General features: G+C 38.2%; 1 protein-coding gene across 1 annotated transcript; it reads right to left on the minus strand.

The window, feature by feature from the left end:
• Window positions 1-657: 657 nt before the first annotated feature.
• LOC132490522 (glutamyl-tRNA(Gln) amidotransferase subunit C, mitochondrial-like) lies at window positions 658-1,119 on the minus strand. The gene has a single exon (XM_060098849.1). The coding sequence runs from the start codon at window positions 1,117-1,119 to the stop codon at window positions 658-660; it is 462 nt and encodes a 153-aa protein (XP_059954832.1).
• Window positions 1,120-21,354: the final 20,235 nt, after the last annotated feature.

Here is a 21,354-nt window from a genome sequence, read left to right on the forward strand (position 1 = left end):
GGAACAAAATGGGTACCCAGGAACAAATTCAAGTGTGTTTGTTAAAGATAAAAGGCTGGGGGCTTCCCTGGTGGTGCAGTGGTTGAGAGTCCGCCTGCTGATGCAGGGGCCACGGGTTTGTGCCCTGGTCCAGGAAGATCCCACATGCTGCGGAGTGACTGGACCCATGAGCCATGGCCTCTGAGCCTGTGCGTCCAGAGCCTGTGCTCCGCAACGGGAGAAGCCACAACAGTGAGAGGCCCGCGTACCGAAAAAAAAAAAAAAAAAAAAAAAGATAAAAGGCTTCTTAGGTGAACAGAAAGAGCAAATAAAAAGGACAACTCAGGTTGTCACATCGGGATCAGATGCAAAGTCTAACAGTTACATAAATAGAAAAATTCACTTACGTGCAGTTTGGTAGACAGCCTTTTGGGTATGAGATAATGGGGATAACATCTTCCATACTGAACAGCCTGAGAATAAATACTCGATCTATTTCTTTGGAAACTGGCAATATCCTTTATTTCCATTAGCATCAGGAATTCTTTGCCTTGTTTTGGCTATATCTTTCCCAATTCTGTCTTCAGAAGAGTTAATTACTAAAAAAATACTTGACCATCAATTTTTTTTCAAGTGACTGAAAAAATTGGGACCACTAGTGTTCAGAATATCAAAATACTATCCTTGTGCTTTCACCTGTTTCACCTGTTCATGTGTTCCACTTGTGAACAGGGTACCCCTTCCCAGAACAGCTACTAAGCCGGGTGAAATAGGCTCATGTTCATCCATCTTCGGTAAAGAAATATTACTTTCGGGGTGGAGGGTTGGGATGGGGAGGAAGGCACAGAATACTCCTCCATAACTTGATGTGGAGATTTGTAGTAGTTCTTCTGTACATTCCACCACATTGTTGAACCCCAAGTATAGACATCTGTCCTCCAGTACTGACACCATGGGCTCCACTCTGTCCGTTATCCATGGCGGAGCTGGTCCACAAAGGCAATAGCTTTCTCCAGTTGTGCCGTAGGCTTCTTGGCTGCCCAAGTCCATAAGTGCTAGATGCTGCAGGTGCTCCATCACCTCAACTATGACCTGGCCACTTCCCTGTGGACTCTCCTTGGAGATGAACCTCTGGCACATGCTCAATGGTTCCAAAGGTGCAGCCACCTAATACTTTATATTTTAGAGCAGTTTAAAGTTCACAGCAAAACTGAGAGGAATGTACAGAGATTTCCTATATGCACGCTGCCCTCGCACATGCATAAGCTCCCCCATTATGAATATCCCACACCAAAGTGGTACATATATAACAATTGATGAACTTACATTGACACATCATAATCACTTCAAATATCTAGTTCATAATATGGTTCACTCTTGGTGTTATACATTCTGTGGATTGGACACATGTATAATGACATGAATGTATCCATCATTATGGCATCATGCAGAGTATTTTCACTGCCCTGTAAATCCTCTGTGCTCTGCCTGTTCATCCCTCCCTGATCCAATCCATGGAAATATTTTTTGCAAGGTATTTATTATCCTTGAAGAAATCTTTGACTTAGGGTTAGAGTTTTGGTAAAATTATATAACATCTGTCAAATGAAAGTGTTCTGTAAGTGCTTAAAAATCAGTATTCTGATATAAATATATATATGAATAGATCATAAAGTTAAAAAACAATTACTTGTTGTCTGTTAATATTCTAGCTAGCCTAATATTTTATGCCAACCAAGAACATATACCTTAACTAATATATTTAGAATACACTTTATTCATTATTAAACAATATAAATAATTTCAGAATATTTTAGAATACCAAGTATATTATGCATAAACATAGCATCCATTTTAGTTACATGGGAAACAATCTTTAAGTATATAATTATACAGCACTGGAGAAACACAAGGATTTGTTTGAGAGTGAAAGACCTCTAGGTCTTCAGTGTGCTTCAGAGCTCCAGGGAGGGCAGATGAGTAAGTAAATCAACAGGGGTGCACAGCTTCTAAAATGAAAATTTTGATCTGAATATTTTAGGGTATTTCCCAATTTAACAAAACAAGAATCTATCACACATGTGATTGTGACAGTTCTCCAGATAGTTTGACTCAGAATTTATCATCTTTGTGACCCTGTACCTCACTCAATTTTTTTCTTTACATCTTTATTGGAGTATAATTGCTTAACAATGGTGTGTGAGTTTCTGCTTTATAACAAAGTGAATCAGTTATACATATACATATGTTCCCATATCCCGTCCCTCTTGCGTCTCCCTCCCACCCTCCCATCCCACCCCTCCAGGCGGTCACAAAGCACCGAGCTGATCTCCCTGTGCTATGCGGCTGCTTCCCACTAGCTACCTTCCTTATGTTTGGAAATGTATATATGTCCATGCCTCTCTTTTGCTTTGTCACAGCTTACCCTTCCCCCCTCCCACATCCTCAAGTCCATTCTCTAGTAGGTCTGTGTCTTTATTCCTGTCTTAACCCTAGGTTCTTCATGACATTTTTTTTCTTCTTATATTCCATATATATGTGTTAGCATACGGGAATTGTCTTTCTCTTTCTGACTTACTTCACTCTGTATGACAGACTCTAGGTCTATCCACCTCATTACAAATAGCTCAATTTTGTTTCTTTTTATGGCTGAAAAATATTCCATTGTATATATGTGACACATCTTCTTCATCCATTCATCCGATGATGGACACTTAGGTTGCTTCCATCTTGGGGCTATTGTAAATAGGGCTGCAATGAACATTATGGTACATGATTCTTTTTGAATTATGGTTTCCTCAAGGTATATGTCCAGTAGTGGGATGGCTGGGTCATATGGTAGTTCTATTTGCAGTTTTTTAAGGAACCTCCATACTGTTCTCCATAGTGGCTGTACCAATTCACATTCCCACCAGCAGTGCAAGAGTGTTCCCTTTTCTCCACACCCTCTCCAGCATTTATTATTTCTAGATTTTTTGATGATGACCATTCTGACAGGTGTGAGATGATATCTCATTGTAGTTTTGATTTGCATTTCTCGAATGATTAAAGATGTTGAGCATTCTTTCATGTGTTTGTTGGCAGTCTGTATATCTTCTGTGGAGAAATGTCTATTTAGGTCTTCTGCCCATTTTTGGATTGGGCTATTTGTTTCTTTTTTGTTATTGAGCTGCATGAGCTGCTTAAAAATTTTGGAGATTAATCCTTTGTCCATTGCTTCATTTGCAAATATTTTGTCCCATTCTAAGGGTTGTCTTTTGGTCTTGTTTATGTTTTCCTTTGCTGTGCAAAAGCTTTGAAGTTTCATTAGGTCCCATTTGTTTATTTTTGTCTTTATTTCCATTTCTCTAGGAGGTGAGTCAAAAAGGATATTGCTGTGATTTATGTCATAGAGTGTTCTGCCTACGTTTTCCTCTAAGAATTTGATAGTTTCTGGCCTTACATTTAGGTCTTTAATCCATTTTGAGCTTATTTTTGTGTATGGTGTTAGGGAATGATCTAATCTCATACTTTTACATGTCCCTGTCCAGTTTTCCCAGCACCACTTATGGAAGAGGCTGTTCTTTCTCCACTGTACATTCCTGCCTCCTTTATCAAAGATAAGGTGACCAAATGTGTGTGGGTTTATCTCTGGGCTTTCTATCCTGTTCCATTGATCTATCTTTCTGTTTTTGTGCCAGAACCATACTGTCTGGATTACTGTAGTTTTATAGTATAGTCTGAAGTCAGGGAGCCTGATTCCTCCAGCTCTGATTTTCGTTCTCAAGATTGCTTTGGCTACTGGGAGTCTTTTGTGTTTCCATACAAATTGTGAAAATTTTGTTCCAGTTCTGTGAAAAATGCCAGTGGTAGTTTGATAAGGATTGCATTGAATCTGTAGATTGTTTTGGGTAGTAGAGTCATTTTCACAATGTTGATTCTTCCAATCCAAAAAAATTGTATATCTCTCCATCTATTTGTATCATCTTTAATTTCTTTCATCAGTGTCTTATAATTTTCTGCATACAGGTCTTTTGTCTCCTTAGGTAGGTTTATTCCTAGATATTTTATTCTTTTTCTTACAATGGTAAATGGGAGTGTTTTTAGATTTCACTTTCAGATTTTTAATCATTATTATATAGGAATGCCAGAGATTTCTGTGCATTAATTTTGTATCCTGCAACTTTACCAAATTCATTGATTAGCTCTAGTAGTTTTCTAGTAGCATCTTTAGGATTCGCTATGTATAGTATCATGTCATCTGCAAACAGTGACAGCTTTACTTCTTCTTTTCCAATTTGGATTCCTTTTATTTCCTTTTCTTCTCTGATTGCTGTGGCTAAAACTTCCAAAACTATGTAGAATAAGAGTGGTGAGAGTGGGCAACCTTGTCTTGTTCCTGATCTTAGTGGAAATGGTTTCAGTTTCTCACCATTGAGGACTATGTTGGCTGTGGGTTTGTCATATATGGCCTTTATTATGTTGAGGAAAGTTCTCTCTATGCCTACTTTCTGCAGGGTTTTTATCATAAATGGGTGTTGAATTTTGTCAAAAGCTTTCTCTGCATCTATTGAGATGATCATATGGTTTTTCTCCTTCAATTTGTTAATATGGTGTATCACGTTGATTAATTTGCATATATTGAAGAATCCTTGCATTCCTGGAATAAACCCCACTTGGTCATGGTGTATGGTCCTTTTAATGTGCTGTTGGATTCTGTTTGCTAGTATTTTGTTGAGGATTTTTGCATCTATGTTCATCAGTGATATTGGCCTGTAGTTTTCTTTCTTTGTGACATCTTTGTCTGGTTTAGGTATCAAGGATATGGTGGCCTCATAGAATGAGTTTGGGAGTTTTCCTCCCTCTGTCATATTTTGGAAGAGTTTGAGAAGGATGGGTGTTAGCTCTTCTCTAAATGTTTGATAGAATTTGCCTGTGAAGCCATCTGGTCCTGGGCTTTTGTTTGTTGGAAGATATTTTGTCACAGTTTCAATTTCAGTGCCTGTGATTGGTCTGTTCATATTTTCTATTTCTTCCTGATTCAGTCTTGGCAGGTTGTGCATTTCTAAGAATTTGTCCATTTCTTCCAGGTAGTCCATTTTATTGGCACAGAGTTGCTTGTAGTAATCTCTCATGATCTTTTGTATTTCTGCAGTGTCAGTTGTTACTTCTCCTTTTTCATTTCTAATTTTATTGAATTGAGTCTTCTCCCTTTTTTTCTTGATGAGTCTGGCTAATGGTTTATTAATTTTGTTTGTCTTCTCAAAGAACCAGCTTTTAGTTTTATTGATCTTTGCTATCATTTCCTTCATTTCTTTTTCATTTATTGCTGATCTGATTTTTATGATTTGTTTCCTTCTGCTAAATTTGGGTTTTTTTTTGTTCTTCTTTCTCTAATTGCTTTAGGTACAAGGTTAGATTGTTTACTCGAGATGTTTCCTGTTTCTTAAGGTGGGATGGTACTGCTATAAAATTCCCTCTTAGAACTGCTTTTGCTGCATCCCATAGGTTTTGGGTCGTCGTGTCTCCATTGTCATTTGTTTTTAGGTATTTTTTTATTTCCTCTTTGATTTCTTAAGTGATCATTTCATTATTAAGTAGTTTATTGTTTAACCTCCATGTGTTTGTATTTTTTGCAATCTTTTCCTGTAATTGGTATCTAGTCTCATAGCGTTGTGCTCGGAAAAGATACTTGGTTCAATTTCAGTTTTCTTAAATTTACCAGGGCTTGATTTGTGACCCAAGATATGATGTATCCTGGAGAATGTTCCATGAGCACTTGAGAAAAATGTGTATTCTGTTGTTTTTGGATGGAATGTCCTATAAATATCAATTAAGTCCATCTTGTTGAATCTATCATTTAAAGCTTGTGTTTCCTTATTTATTTTCATTTTGGATGATCTGTCCATTGGTGAAAGTGGGGTGTTAACGTCCCCTACTATGAGTGTGTTACTGTCGATTTCCCCTTTTATGACTGTTAGTATTTGCCTTATGTATTGAGGTGCTCTTATTTTGGGTGCATATATATTTACAATTGTTATAACTTCTTCTTGGATCGATCTCTTGATCATTATGTAGTGTCCTTCTTTGTCTCTTCTCGTAGTCATTATTTTAAAGTCTATTTTTTCTGATATGAGAATTGCTACTCCAGCTTTCTTTTGGTTTCCATTTGCATGGAATATCTTTTTCCATCCCCTTTCTTTCAGTCTGTATGTGTCTCTAGGTCTGAAGTGGGTCTCTTGTAGACAGCATATATATGGGTCTTGTTTTTGTATCCATTCAGCCAATCTGTGTCTTTTGTTGGGAGCATTTAGTCCTTTTACATTTAAGGTAATTATCAATATGTATGTTTCTATTCCCATTTTCTTAATTATTTTGTGTTTGTTATTGTAGGTCTTTTCCTTCTGTTGTGTTTCTTGCCTAGAGAAGTTCCTTTATCAGTTATTGTAAAGCTGGTTTGGTGGTGCTGAACTCTCTCAGCTTTTGCTTGTCTGTAAACATTTTAATTTCTCCATGAAATCTGAATGAGATCCTTGCTGTGTAGAGTAATCTTGGTTGCAGATTTTTCTCCTTCATCACTTTAAATATGTCCTGCCAGTCCCTTCTGGCTTGTAGAGTTTCTGTTGAAATTTCAGCTGTTAACCTTATGTGGATTCCTTTGTGTGTTATTTGTTGTTTTTCCCTTGCTGCTTTTAATATGTTTTCTTTGTATTTAATTTTTGACAGTTTGATTAATATGTGTCTTGGCATATTTCTCCTTGGATTTATCCTGTATGGGACTCTCTGTGCCTCCTGGACTTGATTAACTATTTCCTTTTCCATATTAGCGAAATTTTCAACTACAATATCTTCCAATGTTTTCTCAGTCCCTTTCTTTTTCTCTTCTTCTTCTGAAACCCCTATAATTCGAATGTTGGTGTGTTTAATCTTGTCCCAGTGGTCTCTGAGACTGTCCTCAGTTCTTTTCATTCTTTTTTCTGCTCTGCAGTTGTTATTTCCACTATTTTGTCTTCCAGGTCACTTATCCGTTCTTCTGCCTCAGTTATTCTACTATTGATCCCTTCTAGAGTGTTTTTAATTTCATTTATTGTGTTGTTCATCAATGATTGTTTCCTCTTTAGTTCTTATAGCTCCTTGTTAAATGTTTCTTGCATTTTCTCTATTCTATTTCCAAAATTTTAGATCATCTTTACTATCACTATTCTGAATTCTTTTTCAGGTAGACTGCCTATTACCTCTTCATTTGTTAGGTCTGGTGGGTTTTTATCTTGCTCCTTCTCCTGCTGTGTGATTTTCTGTCTTCTCATTTTGCTTATGTTACTGTGTTTGGCGTCTCCTTTTTGAAGGCTGCAGGTTCGTAGTTCCCGTTGTTTTTGGTGTCTGTCCTCAGTGGCTAATGTTGGTTCAGTGAGTTGTGTAGGCTTCCTGGTGGTGGGGACTAGTGTCTGTGTTCTGGTGGATGAGGCTGGATCTTGTCTTTCTGGTGGGCAGGTCCACATCTGGTGGTATGTTTTGGGGTGTCTGTGGACTTTTTATTATTTTAGGCAGTCTCTTTGCTAATGGGTGGCTTTCCGTTCCTGTCTTGCTGGTTGTTTGGCATAGGGTGTCCAGCACTGTAGCTTGCTGGTCGTTGAGTGAAGCTGGGTGCTGGTGTTGAGATGGAGATCTCTGGAACATTTTCGCCATTTGGTATTACGTGGAGCTGGGAGGTCTCTTCTGGATCAGTGTCCTGAAGTTGGCTCTCCCACCTCAGAGACACAGCACTGACTCCTGGCTGCAGCACCAAGAGCCTTTCATCCACACAGCTGAGAATAAAAAGGAGAAAAAGTAGAAAGAAAGAATTAGTAGATGTAGAAAGAAAGAAAGAAAGTAAGAAAGAAAGGAAGGAGGGAGGGAGGAAGGGAGGGAGGCAGGAAGGAGGGAAGGAATGAGAAAAGGAAAAAAGATAAAGTAAAATAAAATAAACTATGATAAAATATAATAATGTTATTAAAATAAAAAATAATTATTAAGAAAGAAAGAAAAAAAAACGGACATATAGAACCCTGGGACAAATGGTGGAAGCAAGTATACAGACAAAATCTCACACAGAAGCATACACATACACACTCAGAAAAAGAGGAAAAGGGGAAAAAATCATAAATCTTGCTCTCAAAGTCCACCTCCTCAATTTGGGATGATTTGTTGTCTAAAGGAGGGAAGGAAGGAAAGAAAGAAAGAAAGAAAGAAAGAAAGAAAGAAAGAAGGAAGGAAAGAAAGAAAGAAGATAAAGTAAAATAAAATAAAGTAAGATAGAATAACATAAAGTTATTAAAATAAAAAATAATTATTAAGAAAAAAAAATTAAAAAAAAAAACGGACCAACAGAAGTCTAGGACAAATGGTGGAAGCAAAGCTGTACAGACAAAACCTCACACAAAAGCATACACATACCCACAAAAAGAGGAAAATTGGAAAAAAATCATAAATCTTGCTCTCAAAGCCCACCTCCTCAATTTGGGATGATTCGTTGTCTATTCATGTATTCCATAGTTGCAGGGTACATCAAGTTGATTGTGGAGCTTTAATCTGCTGCTTCTGAGGCTGCTGGGAGAGATTTCCCTTTCTCTTCTTTGTTCTCATAGCTCCCGGGTCTCAGCTTTGGTTTTGGCCCAGTCTCTGCATGTAGGTCACCAGAGGGCGTCTGTTCTTCGCTCAGACAAGACAGGGTTAAAGGAGCAGCTGCTTCTGGGACTCTGGCTCACTCAGGCCAGGGGGTAGGGAAGGGCATGGAGTGCGGAGGCAAGCCGGTGGCAGCAGAGGCCAGCTTGACGTTGCACCAGCCCGAGGCACGCGTTGCACTCTCCCGGGGAAGCCGTCCCTGGATCCCGGGACCCCGGCAGTGGCAGGCTGCACAGACTCCCCGGAATGGGGGCATGGACAGTGACCTGTGCTCACACACAGGCCTCTTGGCGGCTGCAGCAGCAGCCCCAGAGTCCCATGCCCGTCTCTGGGGTCCACACTTTCAGCCGTGGCTCACGCCCGTATCTGGATCTCCCTTAAACAGCGCTCTTAATCCCCTCTCCTCGCACACCAGGAAACAAAGAGGGAAGAAAAAGTCTCTTGCCTCTTCGGCAGGTCCAGACTTTTTCCCGGACTCCCTCCCGGCTAGCTGTGGCACACTAACCCCTTCAGGCTGTGTTCACGCCACCAACCCCAGTTCTCTCCCTGGAATCCAACCGAAGCCCCAGCCTCAGCTCCCAGACCCGCCCGCCCTGGCGGGCGAGCACACAAGCCTCTCGGGCTGGTGAGTGTCAGTTGGCACCAATCCTCTGTGCGGGAATCTCTCTGCTTTGCCCTCTGCACCTCTGTGGCTGCGCTCTCCTCCACGGCTCCGAAGCTTCCCCCCTCCACCACCCACAGTCTCTGCCCACGAAGGGGCTCCTAGTGTGTGGAAACCTTTCCTCCTTCACGGCTCCCTCCCACTGGTGCAGGTCCCGTCCCTATCCTTTTGTCTCTGTTTTTTCATTTGCCCAGGTATGTGGGGAGATTCTTGCCTTTTGGGAGGTCTGAGGTCTTCTGCCAGCATTCAGTAGGTGTTCTGTAGGAGTTGTTCCATGTGTAGATGTATTTCTGGTGTATCTGTGGGGAGGAAGGTGATTTCCGCATCTTACTCTTCCGCCATCTTCTGCGGAAGTCTCTCAATTTTTTTTTTTTACTGACTACTTTAAAACCTTTTTCTTTCTCATAGTTGCTGCATAATTTATTAAACAGCTTTAGAAACTTTCAAGAAGAAAGAAGCTAAATGAATAGATTAATGAGGGGTTGTCTGTGAAATTCTTAGAGCTCCTTCAATGGCAGGTGTGATAAATTATACACATTATCATTGTGATGATCATGCAGCAAACCATTATTAGAGCTTAATGTAGACTATCTCATTACACAAGCACTACTTGAATTTGAACATACTTTAGCAGAAAATATAAACATAATTCCAACTAAATAGGCATTTCTCCAGATTGAGAATAGGCTTTCATTTGAAAGCATTAGCCATGTTTACTATCAAATGGATCAGTTATATTTTACTCAAGCACAGAGAAGCCCATAACAAAAGTCTCATGTACATGGGAAATAAATTAACTCTTAAACACTTATGTGTTTATAATGACCCAATTTTGTTGAAATTTATACATATGACACATTCCTTAAAAAAAAAAACTCTGCTAAAATAACATAGCATTTCAGTGAGTTAAAAGCAGATATATGACATAATAAGACAGTGAGAAGATTTTATAAGGAATAAATCACATAGAGAGTAAATGAGCAATTGTGTTTGGTATAGGTGTTATATTGTCAATGTTCTTTTTTGGGTAAAATGACTTTGTTAATATCTAAGGGAAATTTTGGTATTAGAGATCATTGTGTATGATATTCTAGTTTTTGAACTATATTTTAATACATCGTTATTTAATCATTATTTAAACCATCACAGAATAGTTTTTCCTTCTTTAAAATAAAGGAAATTTTGTGCAATGTAGACCAATTGAATATGAATTTAGGGACATAAAATCCATGCTAATTTATTATCAGATATACTCATTCCTCTACTGTATATCCCAAATATGAGCACTGGATATCATCTCCATTGCTCCAGTCCAAGACTTCAGTCATTTCCTACCTGGACTATTGTAAAAGCCTTTTAACTGGTCTCCTTGCTTCTACTCCTGCCTTCTTACATTCATTATCCCCAGAGTTATCATAGTAAACTTTAAAAAACATAAATTGGGGGAGGAGATATGGGGATATATGTATATGTATAGCTGATTCACTTTGTTATAAAGCAGAAACTAACACACTGTTGTAAAGCAATTATACTCCAATAAAGATGTTAAAAAAAAACATAAATTGGACTGGTTACTCACTAGAATAAAACATTTCAATGGGGCTTCCCTGGTGGCGCAGTGGTTGAGAGTCCGCCTGCCGATGCAGGGAACATGGGTTCGTGCCCTGGTCCGGGACCTGTGAGCCATGGCCGCTGAGCCTGCATGGCTGGAGCCTGTGCTCCACAATGGGAGAGGCCTGCATACTGCAAAAAAAAAAAAAAAAAAAAAAAAAATTTCAATGAATTTCTTCAGTAAATAGAAAAAGAAATTTCCTCCATGGCCCCCAAGGCAAGCATCATCTTGTTCCTGTTGACCTTTTCAATGTCCCCACTCACTGCTTCTTTCACCTCATTCACACTGGACTGTATCCATTGAAAATTTCAGGCCTATTCTGGTTTCAGAATCTTTACCCTCATTATTAACTTTGTCTGGAATGGTATCTCTCTTGTTTTTTGTATGGCTGTCTCCTTCACTTATTTCTTAGGCCCAACAGATCATTTTCTTAGCCAGAAATTTCCTTGTTAAGATTCATTGTTGTGCTAGATTTCAATTTATTTAGAGCTGCTGGAGTCTTTGCAGTTCTAAAATAAAAGATGTTAGCAGTTTTGACTATAATCTGCCATAATGGAATTCTTTCTCTCTCTTTCTACATATATGTATAATTTAAATCTTAATAAATTAAACAGTGACATAAAATACCCAAAATACATGTTTATTGAACCATATGAAAATAATAAATGTACTAACTACATTAAGAAATAAGAAAATACTAGGAATCCAAATCCATGCCTAGGTCTAACCAATAATGCACAGTTTAGCTCTAAAAACACTTTATTTTTAAAATCACCCTTTTAAGTCTAAAAAAACAAAATAAAACTAAATAAACTAACAAAAAGTTTTTCTCTTCACCATGTTATTATTAGCTGTGTTTTTATTTGTTGCAGTTTCCATTATACAAAGAAAAGAGATGTTTCTGAACAGGTGTAAGTGGGTGGATGTGGAAACCTACAAACACTGAAAGCTTTTATGTCTTTTTTAAGAAGGATACAGAAGGAAAGAAATTACAGTGCCCATTTCTTTTAAAAGTCTTTCTTGGCACCTGCTTTTACATTCTACTGCTATTTTCATTTTTCTTCCCCTAAGGTAGTTGACCAAATAAATAAACAATAATGAAATGCAATTTACTTTTATTTCCTTCTTCAAAATTGAACTCCCACAGGGGGAAAATAACCAGTTGTACAGTGGTCTGTGTAATAACCTCACACTACCTATCCCATCTGTCTTTTCATTTCTATTCCCCTATTCTAGTTCAAGCCCTCATTATTTCTTTTTTTTTCTTTTATTTGCAAAGGATTCCTAAATGAACTCCAAACCTAGACTGTTTTTTCTCACCATAGTCTGTCTTAAATAACGTATCCAAAGTAATGTTTTAAACTGGAGATTTAATCAGGGTATGTAGAATGGAACAAACCATGAACCTCAAGTCAGGAGACCTGTTTTCAAACTACTCCTTGCATTTACAAGCTGTTTTACCCTTTCAGGTTATGTATCTTTTCTGAGAATCTGTTTCCTCAACTCCTCAGTGTAGTCTCAGACTTACTGACAGGATTAAACAAGATTATGTATATCTAATGTCTGAGAATGATGCCTGATATTAAAAAAAAAAAAACTACAAAATTGTGTAATGTTTCTCCACTAGGCAAAACCATCAATGGCCTCCTTTTACTAAGAAAATAAATTCCAGGGCTTCCCTGGTGGCGCAGTGGTTGAGAGTCCACCTGCCGTTGCAGGGGATGCGGGTTCATGCCCCGGTCCGGGAAGAACCCACATTATGCGGAGCAGCTGGGCCCGTGAGCCATGGCCACTGGGCCTGCACGTCCGGAGCCTGTGCTCCATGGAGGGAGAGGCCACAGTGGTGAGAGGCCCGTGTACTGCAAAAAAAGAATATAAATTCCAAACATCTACAAACAGCATTCACATATTGCCAAAGGTTGATGCCAACATTTCGTTTGGAGGACTTGCCTCCACATATTCAGTCCTTTAGGAACCTGGACATGATTTCTGCATGTGCCTTATGTCCCCATCCCTTATGTCATTCGTTTTATAGTTTACTCTATCTGGAATGTCTTTCTCCGTCTTTCTCTACTGATTGAAATGTTGTTCGTTTACCTCTTCCAGAACTTTGTGTGGAAACCTTTCCAGATCTCCTTTCAAGATACCATAAGGCAATATGTTATTATCTATATAATCGTTTATATTTCTGTGTCTTCAAACACCATAGAGTTAAATAGTCAACAATTAGAGGAAGTTTTTTCCTCCTTCAATATACCCAAGCAATGAGTTCTCTGAAGGCAAAGACCTTGTCTTGAGCCCATTTCCCTTCCACAACATACTGTACCCAAATGAACAGAACCTAGTAGAAATCTTGGTACTTAATGTTTGCTGAATTTGATAAAGACAAAATTCTTGTATATGAGTGCCAATGTGCTTGTTAATGTGGGTGCTGTGTGCTTGAAGCATAAGGGGATATGTAGATAGTGGTATAGTGCACTATTAGTGACCTTTATGAGCTGCTCAGAAAACTCATCTATTTAGTAAATCAGCATACAATTACTGAGGGCTGAATCTGTGCCAAGCAATGTTGTAAGCCACCAGGGATACAGTCATAAGACAAATCATGAACTTACATTCTAGGGGGGAGATAGAAAATACACAGGCAGACAAAACTATGGTGTTAGGATTTGATAAGCATTTTAAATAAAATAAAATAAAATAAAATAAAGGGATAGAAAGTGACAGAGGTTGCTATTTTAGAATGGGAGGTCAGGGAAGGCCCACATTTTTTGGGTAAGGACATGAATGAGGTAAGGTGTTGAGTCATGTAAGTACCTAAAAAAGGATATTTCTAGGGAGAGGACACAGCAACTACAAGGGTTTAAAAAAAAGTCCCAAAACGAGTATAACTCAGGTTAACCTCTCCTATGGAACTATTGATAGTTTAGCCTGTCTCTCTTATAAGTGAAATCATTGTTAGTGTTTCTTTAGCAAAGACAGAGTTTTAATAATTTCTATAATATGGTAATATTTATTATTTCTTTCAAGTTTTTTTCTTCATCTTTAAAGTGGGGCTCAACTAGAGGAACCGTAATGCTACTTCCAGCTCCAGGTTACTATACTTTTATGATTTAAATGCTTCTCTGTTCTCTTAGTTTCCCTTTCTTCGTTTGGATAATGAGTGTAATGTTTTTTATTTTTATCTCATGAATTTTTATTTTGAATTTATATGTATGGTTAGGACACTATAAAGTAAAAAATGTTTTTGTTTTTATTATTATTAGTAGTAGTAGTATTCCCTCTTTATTTCTTGATTTCTGAAGCAGTGACTGCTTGGCTTTCTGTTTCATTTGTAACTAATTTTGAAGCAACACTATAAAATCTCAAATAACAGTGGTCAGGAATATGCAAAAGAGTTACATTCTTTCTTTCTTATTAACTCCAGCTGTTACAGCACAGTGAGGCCAAACAATATGGAAATGTCAGAGTTTGGAGCAGAGAAAGGTTTACTGCAGGGCCAAGCAAGGATAAAGGAGTCCTCACACCCTTCCAAAACCCCAAACTCCCTGAATGGTTTCAGGAAAGCATTTTAAAGGCCGGATGAGGGAGGGTTGTCCTAGGGTATGCGATCAGCTCGTGCCCAATTCTCTGATTGGTTAATGTTGAGGTAACAGAGCGATTAACATTATCAGTCCTTAGGCACCAATGGTTCGGGAGCTGTGTGCTCAGGATCATCAAGTAGTTAATTTCTTCCATTTGGTGGTGGTTTTAGCATCTGAAAAACTCAGGAAATATGCGTGAGATACTATTATATGGGTACTACAGAGAGGAGCTAAACCAGAGGATACGGGGGAAGAGTCTTTCTCAGGAAGTCCCCATAGGGTCCTGCTAGGTTACACAGCACATCAAGAAAAGATGATCTTTCTGGAAAGATTTAAAGGAGTTCATAAGGTGGATTCAGACTTTCAGTTTGTTGTATGTAGTACGGAATCCACAGCAGACCGTGTTACTATGTTGGAGGGGGTTATCAAGAGGATGTGACTGCCTGGGTAACCCAGAGGCTGCTTTCTCCCTCTTCTGTCCTTGGAATATACATTCTGACCACTGCTCCTGCACCAGGAGCCACTTTGCGTTGAGAGTGTAATGTGTTATTGAGACCATCTGGACTGTATACATGACTAAACTCTGTTAGGGCTTCTCTGTAAACTCTGAAGATTCTGGTAGACAGATTCGGAGGTCTACTCATCTTGTGGCCCATCAAAGACCAGCCTCACATGTAAGTCTCTTGCTTACAAACCTGCCACCTGCCCATTTGGAGTGGTCTGCCCCTTCCTTCTGTCTCTCCTTGCTGTCCTGGTACAGGGGGAAATTTTGAGTTTCACTGGGAAAATTCTGAGGTTGTGAACCAACATAACTAGCTACAGTTTGAAGGCTGAGAGGAGAATAAGGCAGTTGTTCAACCTACAGCAGGTAGCCTCCTTCACTTAAGCGTTTGGCTGGAAGACTGGCTTGGGAAGATGGTGGCCCAGCTAGTCTCTAAACCAGATTCTCGGACGGAATTTTTTTTTTTTTCCAGTATGCGGGTCTCTCACTATTGCAGCCTCTCCCGTTGCGGAGCACAGGCTCCGGATGCGCAGGCTCAGCGACCATGGCTCTCGGGCCCAGCCGCTCTGTGGCATGTGGGATCCTCCCGGACCGGGGCACGAACCTGTGTCCCCTGCATCGGCAGGTGGACTCCCAACCACCGCGCCAGCAGGGAAGCCCCTCAGCCGGAATTTTATACACACAGGCACAAAGGAGAACTTGTATCCCTGCGAGATAGCTGCTAATATGGTCTAAACTGGCTTTTAGCTTGGTAGAGCATCTTCTGGCTAAATGTCAAATTAATTGGATAATTACTTCAGAATGAACCCAGTGCCCAGTGTTAGCTTTTGGGGAGGCAGATTTATTTATTTTTAAACTGTGCTGGCTTCATAATCTTATAGAAATGTTGTTGATGTCAGATTCTGAAAAATATTCAAGTGGATAAGGTAGAAGACTAAACTAAAAGGGCTGTTCCTCTAGCTACTGAAACCAGGTTCAGCTACTCACTGCCTGACGGGCCAATATGTTGAGTGACAAGGTTTGAGGCAAGGAAAGCCACTTCATTGGAGAAAGCCAGCTAACCAAGAAGATGGTGGACTTGTGTCTTTAGAAAACCATCTTAACATCTCCGCTCAGGCAAAGGGCTTTTACAGGGGAAGACAGAACAGAGAGTCAAAAAGGGGGAAGGGGTGTCAGTGATTAATCTTCAGCTCCAGGTGTCTTGTGAAAGTCCCGTCACCATCTACATGATGCAGGAGATGTATAGTTAGGAACCTTCAGTTCTTGCTCTTATCGGCCATTCTGAAATGTTTCTAAAAAACATCTAAGATTAAGTCAATTAATTTCAAAGACAGCCGCTATGGTCTAAGGTGAAGAGGATGGGATGCTTTCTGGAATTTGGACAAGGACCATCTCCCCACATCTTGCTGGTAGAGGGAAAACTTTATTTGCAGGTTTTTATCTTTGCCCCGTCTTGGGCAGCCCTTACAAAATGTGTTAGCTTAAATCGTGTCATACTGATCCTACCAAAGCTCGCCGAATGGAACAGAAATCAAGAAAGGCTTTCATTCCCAGGAGGATCGCACAGAGTCTTGCTTGGTTTCACTTCTTCCTTCCTTCCCTTCTTTCTTCCCTTGTAGTACCTACTGTGTGCCAAGCACTATGCTGGGTGGTGGAATAAAAAAAGACAAAAAAGCAAGTTAACATCTATACTTTTTTGATAGTCAACTAGGGACGTAGTGGAGACACACATATGTTAAATGTAAAATACTGTAACCATGCTGCAATAGAAATATCAACTAAGCAAATATTTTGAAAACACACACATCACAAAACAGGAATGTGTGTCTTGGCTACTACTTTTTACTTCATTGTTTAGCAAGATAATGATGATGTATAGAAGGTTTTTAAAAAGTAGAATGAGGGAATATTTTGGGTACTTTGGTGGAAGAGATGGGTGGCAAATGAACGAAGTTAAAAGAGGTTTTACTTGAACTGGGATATAAAGATATTTATTTTTAAAGATGTTTTCTCTGTTAAAAGAATGTGGAGCCTTCAAACTTTTTCTCCCACCATGACCCCAGCTTTGGTGACTGGCTATAATTCTCACCAATGGTGTATGTGAGGTCCAGTTGCTCTTACATACTCACCAACACATTTTTTTCCCCAGTCTTTATTTAATCACAGTCATTTAAAAAGTTTCGCAGTGTCATTCCATTATGGGATTTTTTCCTTTATTTTTAATTTTTTTATTTTTTTGCGGTACGCGGGACTCTCACTGCTGTGGCCTCTCCCGTTGTGGAGCACAGGCTCTGGACGCACAGGCTCAGCGGCCATGGCTCACGGGCCCAGCCACTCTGCAGCATGTGGGATCTTCCCAGACCGGGGCATGAACTCGTGTCCCCTGCATCAGCAGGCAGACTCTCAACCACTGCACCACCAGGGAAGACCCCATTATGGTTTTAATTTGCTTTTCACCAATGACTCATGTCAAGAATCTTTTCAAGTGCTTATTGGCCATTTTTGTATCTTCCTTGCTGATGTGGTTTTTCAAATCCTTTGGCCATTTTTACTGGGTTATTTTAATTTTCTAGTTATAAGAGTTCTTGGTATCTTCTGGATACGTGTGTGTCCTTTGTCTGATATATGTGCTGTAAGTATTATTTCCTGGGCTATGGGTTGCCCTTTGGTTTTATTAACAGCGGCTTTAAGGAGCAAACATTTTAAGTTTTGATTAAGTTCAATTTTTCAGTGTTTTTATAATGGTCCATGCTTGTGTTCTAAGAAAACTTTGCTTAACCCCTCTAGAAATGTTATAACTTTAGGTCGTGGATTTAGATCTATGCACAATTTCCAGTGTATGGTATGAAATAAAGATCTCTTATTTTTAAAAAAAAATCTATATGGAAATCTAATTGTTACAGCAGTATTTATTTCTTTTACCTATTGAATTGTCTTGACACCTTTGTTGCCAAATCTGGCTCCCTGTGCACTGATGCTGAATAAAAATACGGAGACAGAGAATTGGAAGATAAGAAATAGAGAAGCTTTTTATTTTCTTTGCCAGGCAAAGGGAAGACACAGTAGGCTAACGCCTAAAGAACTATGCCCCCCTCCTTGGGGAATCAGAGAAGATTTTTATACGTGGGGCTCACAGTCCAGGGTATATGATAAGAATCAAAGTGGTGAAGGTCTTGCATTTCTTTTCTTCTGAAAATTCACGGTCAAAGCTGGCAACAGGCAGCTCAGCAACTGGGTCTGGTGTCCCTGAAGTTATCGGCCCGTGACCTTCTTTCTGAAATGAAGAGTGCTACAGAGGAGTGTAGGGGGAGAAGAAATGCCATGTGCAAAGGGTAATTTGTATGGAGTCAGAGAGTAATCAGCTTTGGGAAGGACATGTCTAGTTACAAGTGTTTGTTAGTAATAACAGCTAAAGAATAACCAAGATTGCTTAAGTATTTCAGGCCTGTTTATGTTGTTTCCCCAGCCTGTTCATTGTTTCCTTATTTTCCTTGTTTGTCAGAAAAGTCTCCTTTCTATTTTTGCTTCAACACCTTTGCCAAAAATCAACTAACTAAATTGTGCAGGCCTATTTCTGAACGTTGGATTTTTGTTCCATTGTTCTATATGTTTAAACTTTTGCCACTTCCAAATGTCTTGATTTCTGTTTAAATCTTCAGATTAAGTATATAATTATTCTAACTTTGTTTTCCTTTTTAAGAAAGTGCTTAGTAAGGTAATGCCAGGTCTTTCACATTTTCGTACAAATTTTAGGATCAGCTTGTCATGTTCAACAGAAAAAAAGCCTAAAGGGTTTTGCACTGAAACTGCATTGAAAGTATAGACAATTTTTTTTGGAGAATTTACATTTTAACAATAACTGAGTCTTTCAATCCATTTACAAAATATATTGTTCCACTTATTTGGACCTTCTTTAATTTCTCTCAACAATATTTTATAAATTTTAGTGTAGAGATCTTGGTTTTCTTTGCTATATTTTTCTATTGTAAATGGAAGTTTTTAAAGTTTTTGCTTTGCATTTACTTGCTGTTAGTATATTCATATGGAAAATAGTTCTTTATATTAACTTTCTATCCTGTAATCTTTTTAAATTAACTCATTGGTTTTAATAGTTGTTTTGTAGATTTGTTTTTTTTTATAAGCAAAAATGACATCTCCTAAAAGGAACAGTTTTACTTCTTTATTGCTGAACTTTATATATTTTATTGCTTATACTTTGCATATTCCAATTGATAGGATCTCTGATACAGTGTTGACTAGAAACAAAGTGAGCTTCTTTACTTTGTTCCTGATCTTAACTGGCAACTGTTTAGTCTATCACTATTAAGTATAATATTAGTGATAACGTTTTTGGGTGATGTTACTATTATTCCCGTTTTGTTAGAGTTTTATCATGAATGGGTATTGAATTTTGTCAATTGCATATATTGAAACCGTCACTTTTTTTCTTTTTTCTGGGAATATAGTGAATTACATGAATTGATTTTTGATTATTAAATCAATCTTGCATTTCTGGGATGAAATTTAATTGTTTACATTGTATTATAATTTTATATATTATTGATTTTAATTTTAGAATATTTTGTTAGAGTTTTTGTGTCTATGTTCATGAGGGATATTGAGTCATAATTGTTTTTTGTTTAAAATGTCTTTGTGATGATTTACTATTAGGTTTATGTTAACCTCATAAATTGATTTGGGCAGTGCCTTCTTCCTCTATTTTCTGAAAAATATTGTATAATATTGGCATTATTTCTTTCTTGGATTTTTAATATAATTCACACTCGAAATTATTTGGGCATAGGGTTTTATTTGTGTAAAGGTTCTTGATAATGTAATTTTAAAATGTACATATAAAATATTCAGATTTTCTCATTATTGTTGAGTCAACTTTTGTGTTATATTTTTCAAGGATATTTTTCATTTCATCTAAATTATTGAATTTGTTGCCATGATGGTTTTCATATTATATTGCTGAATTGTTTGCATAGTGGTATTCATATTATTTTCTTATTATCCTTTTAATGTCTATAGGAGCAGTAGCAAAAAATCCCTCTTTTATTCATGATACTGATTTTTCCTTTTCTTCCCCCCTTGATTGGTCTATTTAGGGGATTGATAATTTTATTTATCCTTCCAAAGAATTAAGTTTTGGTTTTGTTAATGTTTTATTATTTGCCTGTTTTCTAGTTTCATTTTATTTCTACACTTATCTTTATTATTTCTATTATCTTTATTATTTCTATCCTTCTGCTTACATCGTGTCTCCTCTGATTCCTCTTGGCTATGACAGTTTCTCAAACTTTCCTTGTTTTTGATGACCTTGATAGTTTTAAGGAGTACCTGCCAGATATTTTGAAGAATGTTTGTCAGTGGTATTTGTCTGATGGGTTTTTCATGATTAGACCGGAGTTATGGGTTTTTGAGAGGAAGACCACAAAGTTAGAATTTAAAAATGGCATAGAATATCACTCTCATCACATCATATCATGGGTGTACTGACAACCTAATTTGTCACTTTTGGTGTTAATCTTTGTCATTGACTAAACTAGTGAATATCTGGTTAATCTGAATGTCTGGTTAATTGTAAGATTACTATATTTTTCCCTTTTTATACAGCCCTTTGGAAGGAATTCACCATGTGTAACACACACATAAGGAGTGGGAGTTACGGTTCATCTGCTATAGAATGGAGTTTCTAGATAAATTATTTAGAATTCTGCATAGGAGATTAGTCTATTTTCTGCCACGTGTATGTATGTATGTATATCAGTATGGACTCATGATATTTGTTTTATAATTTTGGTTATAATCCAATACTACTTTATTTTGTTCTTCCAGTTGTTCCAGTATTGGTTATTGGAAGATCTAGGTTCCATTTTTTTTTTTTTTTTTTTTTGCGGTATGCGGGCCTCTCACTGTTGTGGCCTCCCCCGTTGCGGAGCACAGGCTCCGGACGCGCAGGCTCCGGACGCGCAGGCTCAGCGGCCATGGCTCACGGGTCCAGCCGCTCCGCGGCATATGGGATCCTCCCAGACCGGGGCACGAACCCGTATCCTCTGCATCGGCAGGCGGACTCTCAACCACTTGCGCCACCAGGGAGGCCCTCTAGGTTCCATTTTTAAAAAACCTTTATGAGATCTTCCCTTTCTATGAGTCTTTAAAATGTTACATCACTTGTGTCCTTTTCTTTATAATCAAATTTTCTATTCTAAGTAAGCACCTTTACTTCTATGACTTTATGCTGATATATTCCAAATTTACATCTCCTTTTCTAAGCTCCAGACTCTTATATTCATTGACTGTTAGCATATATATAATATGTATTATATATATATATATGTGTGTGTGTGTGTGTGTGTGTGTATACATACAC

This window comes from Mesoplodon densirostris, chromosome 5 (genome assembly GCF_025265405.1).
Source record: "Mesoplodon densirostris isolate mMesDen1 chromosome 5, mMesDen1 primary haplotype, whole genome shotgun sequence".
Taxonomy (NCBI): domain Eukaryota; kingdom Metazoa; phylum Chordata; class Mammalia; order Artiodactyla; family Ziphiidae; genus Mesoplodon; species Mesoplodon densirostris.

Bases quoted from the DNA above. Each gene is read 5' to 3' on its own strand.
- LOC132490522 (XM_060098849.1), bottom strand. From the start codon at position 1,119: ATGTGCCAGAGGTTCATCTCCAAGGAGAGTCCACAGGGAAGTGGCCAG.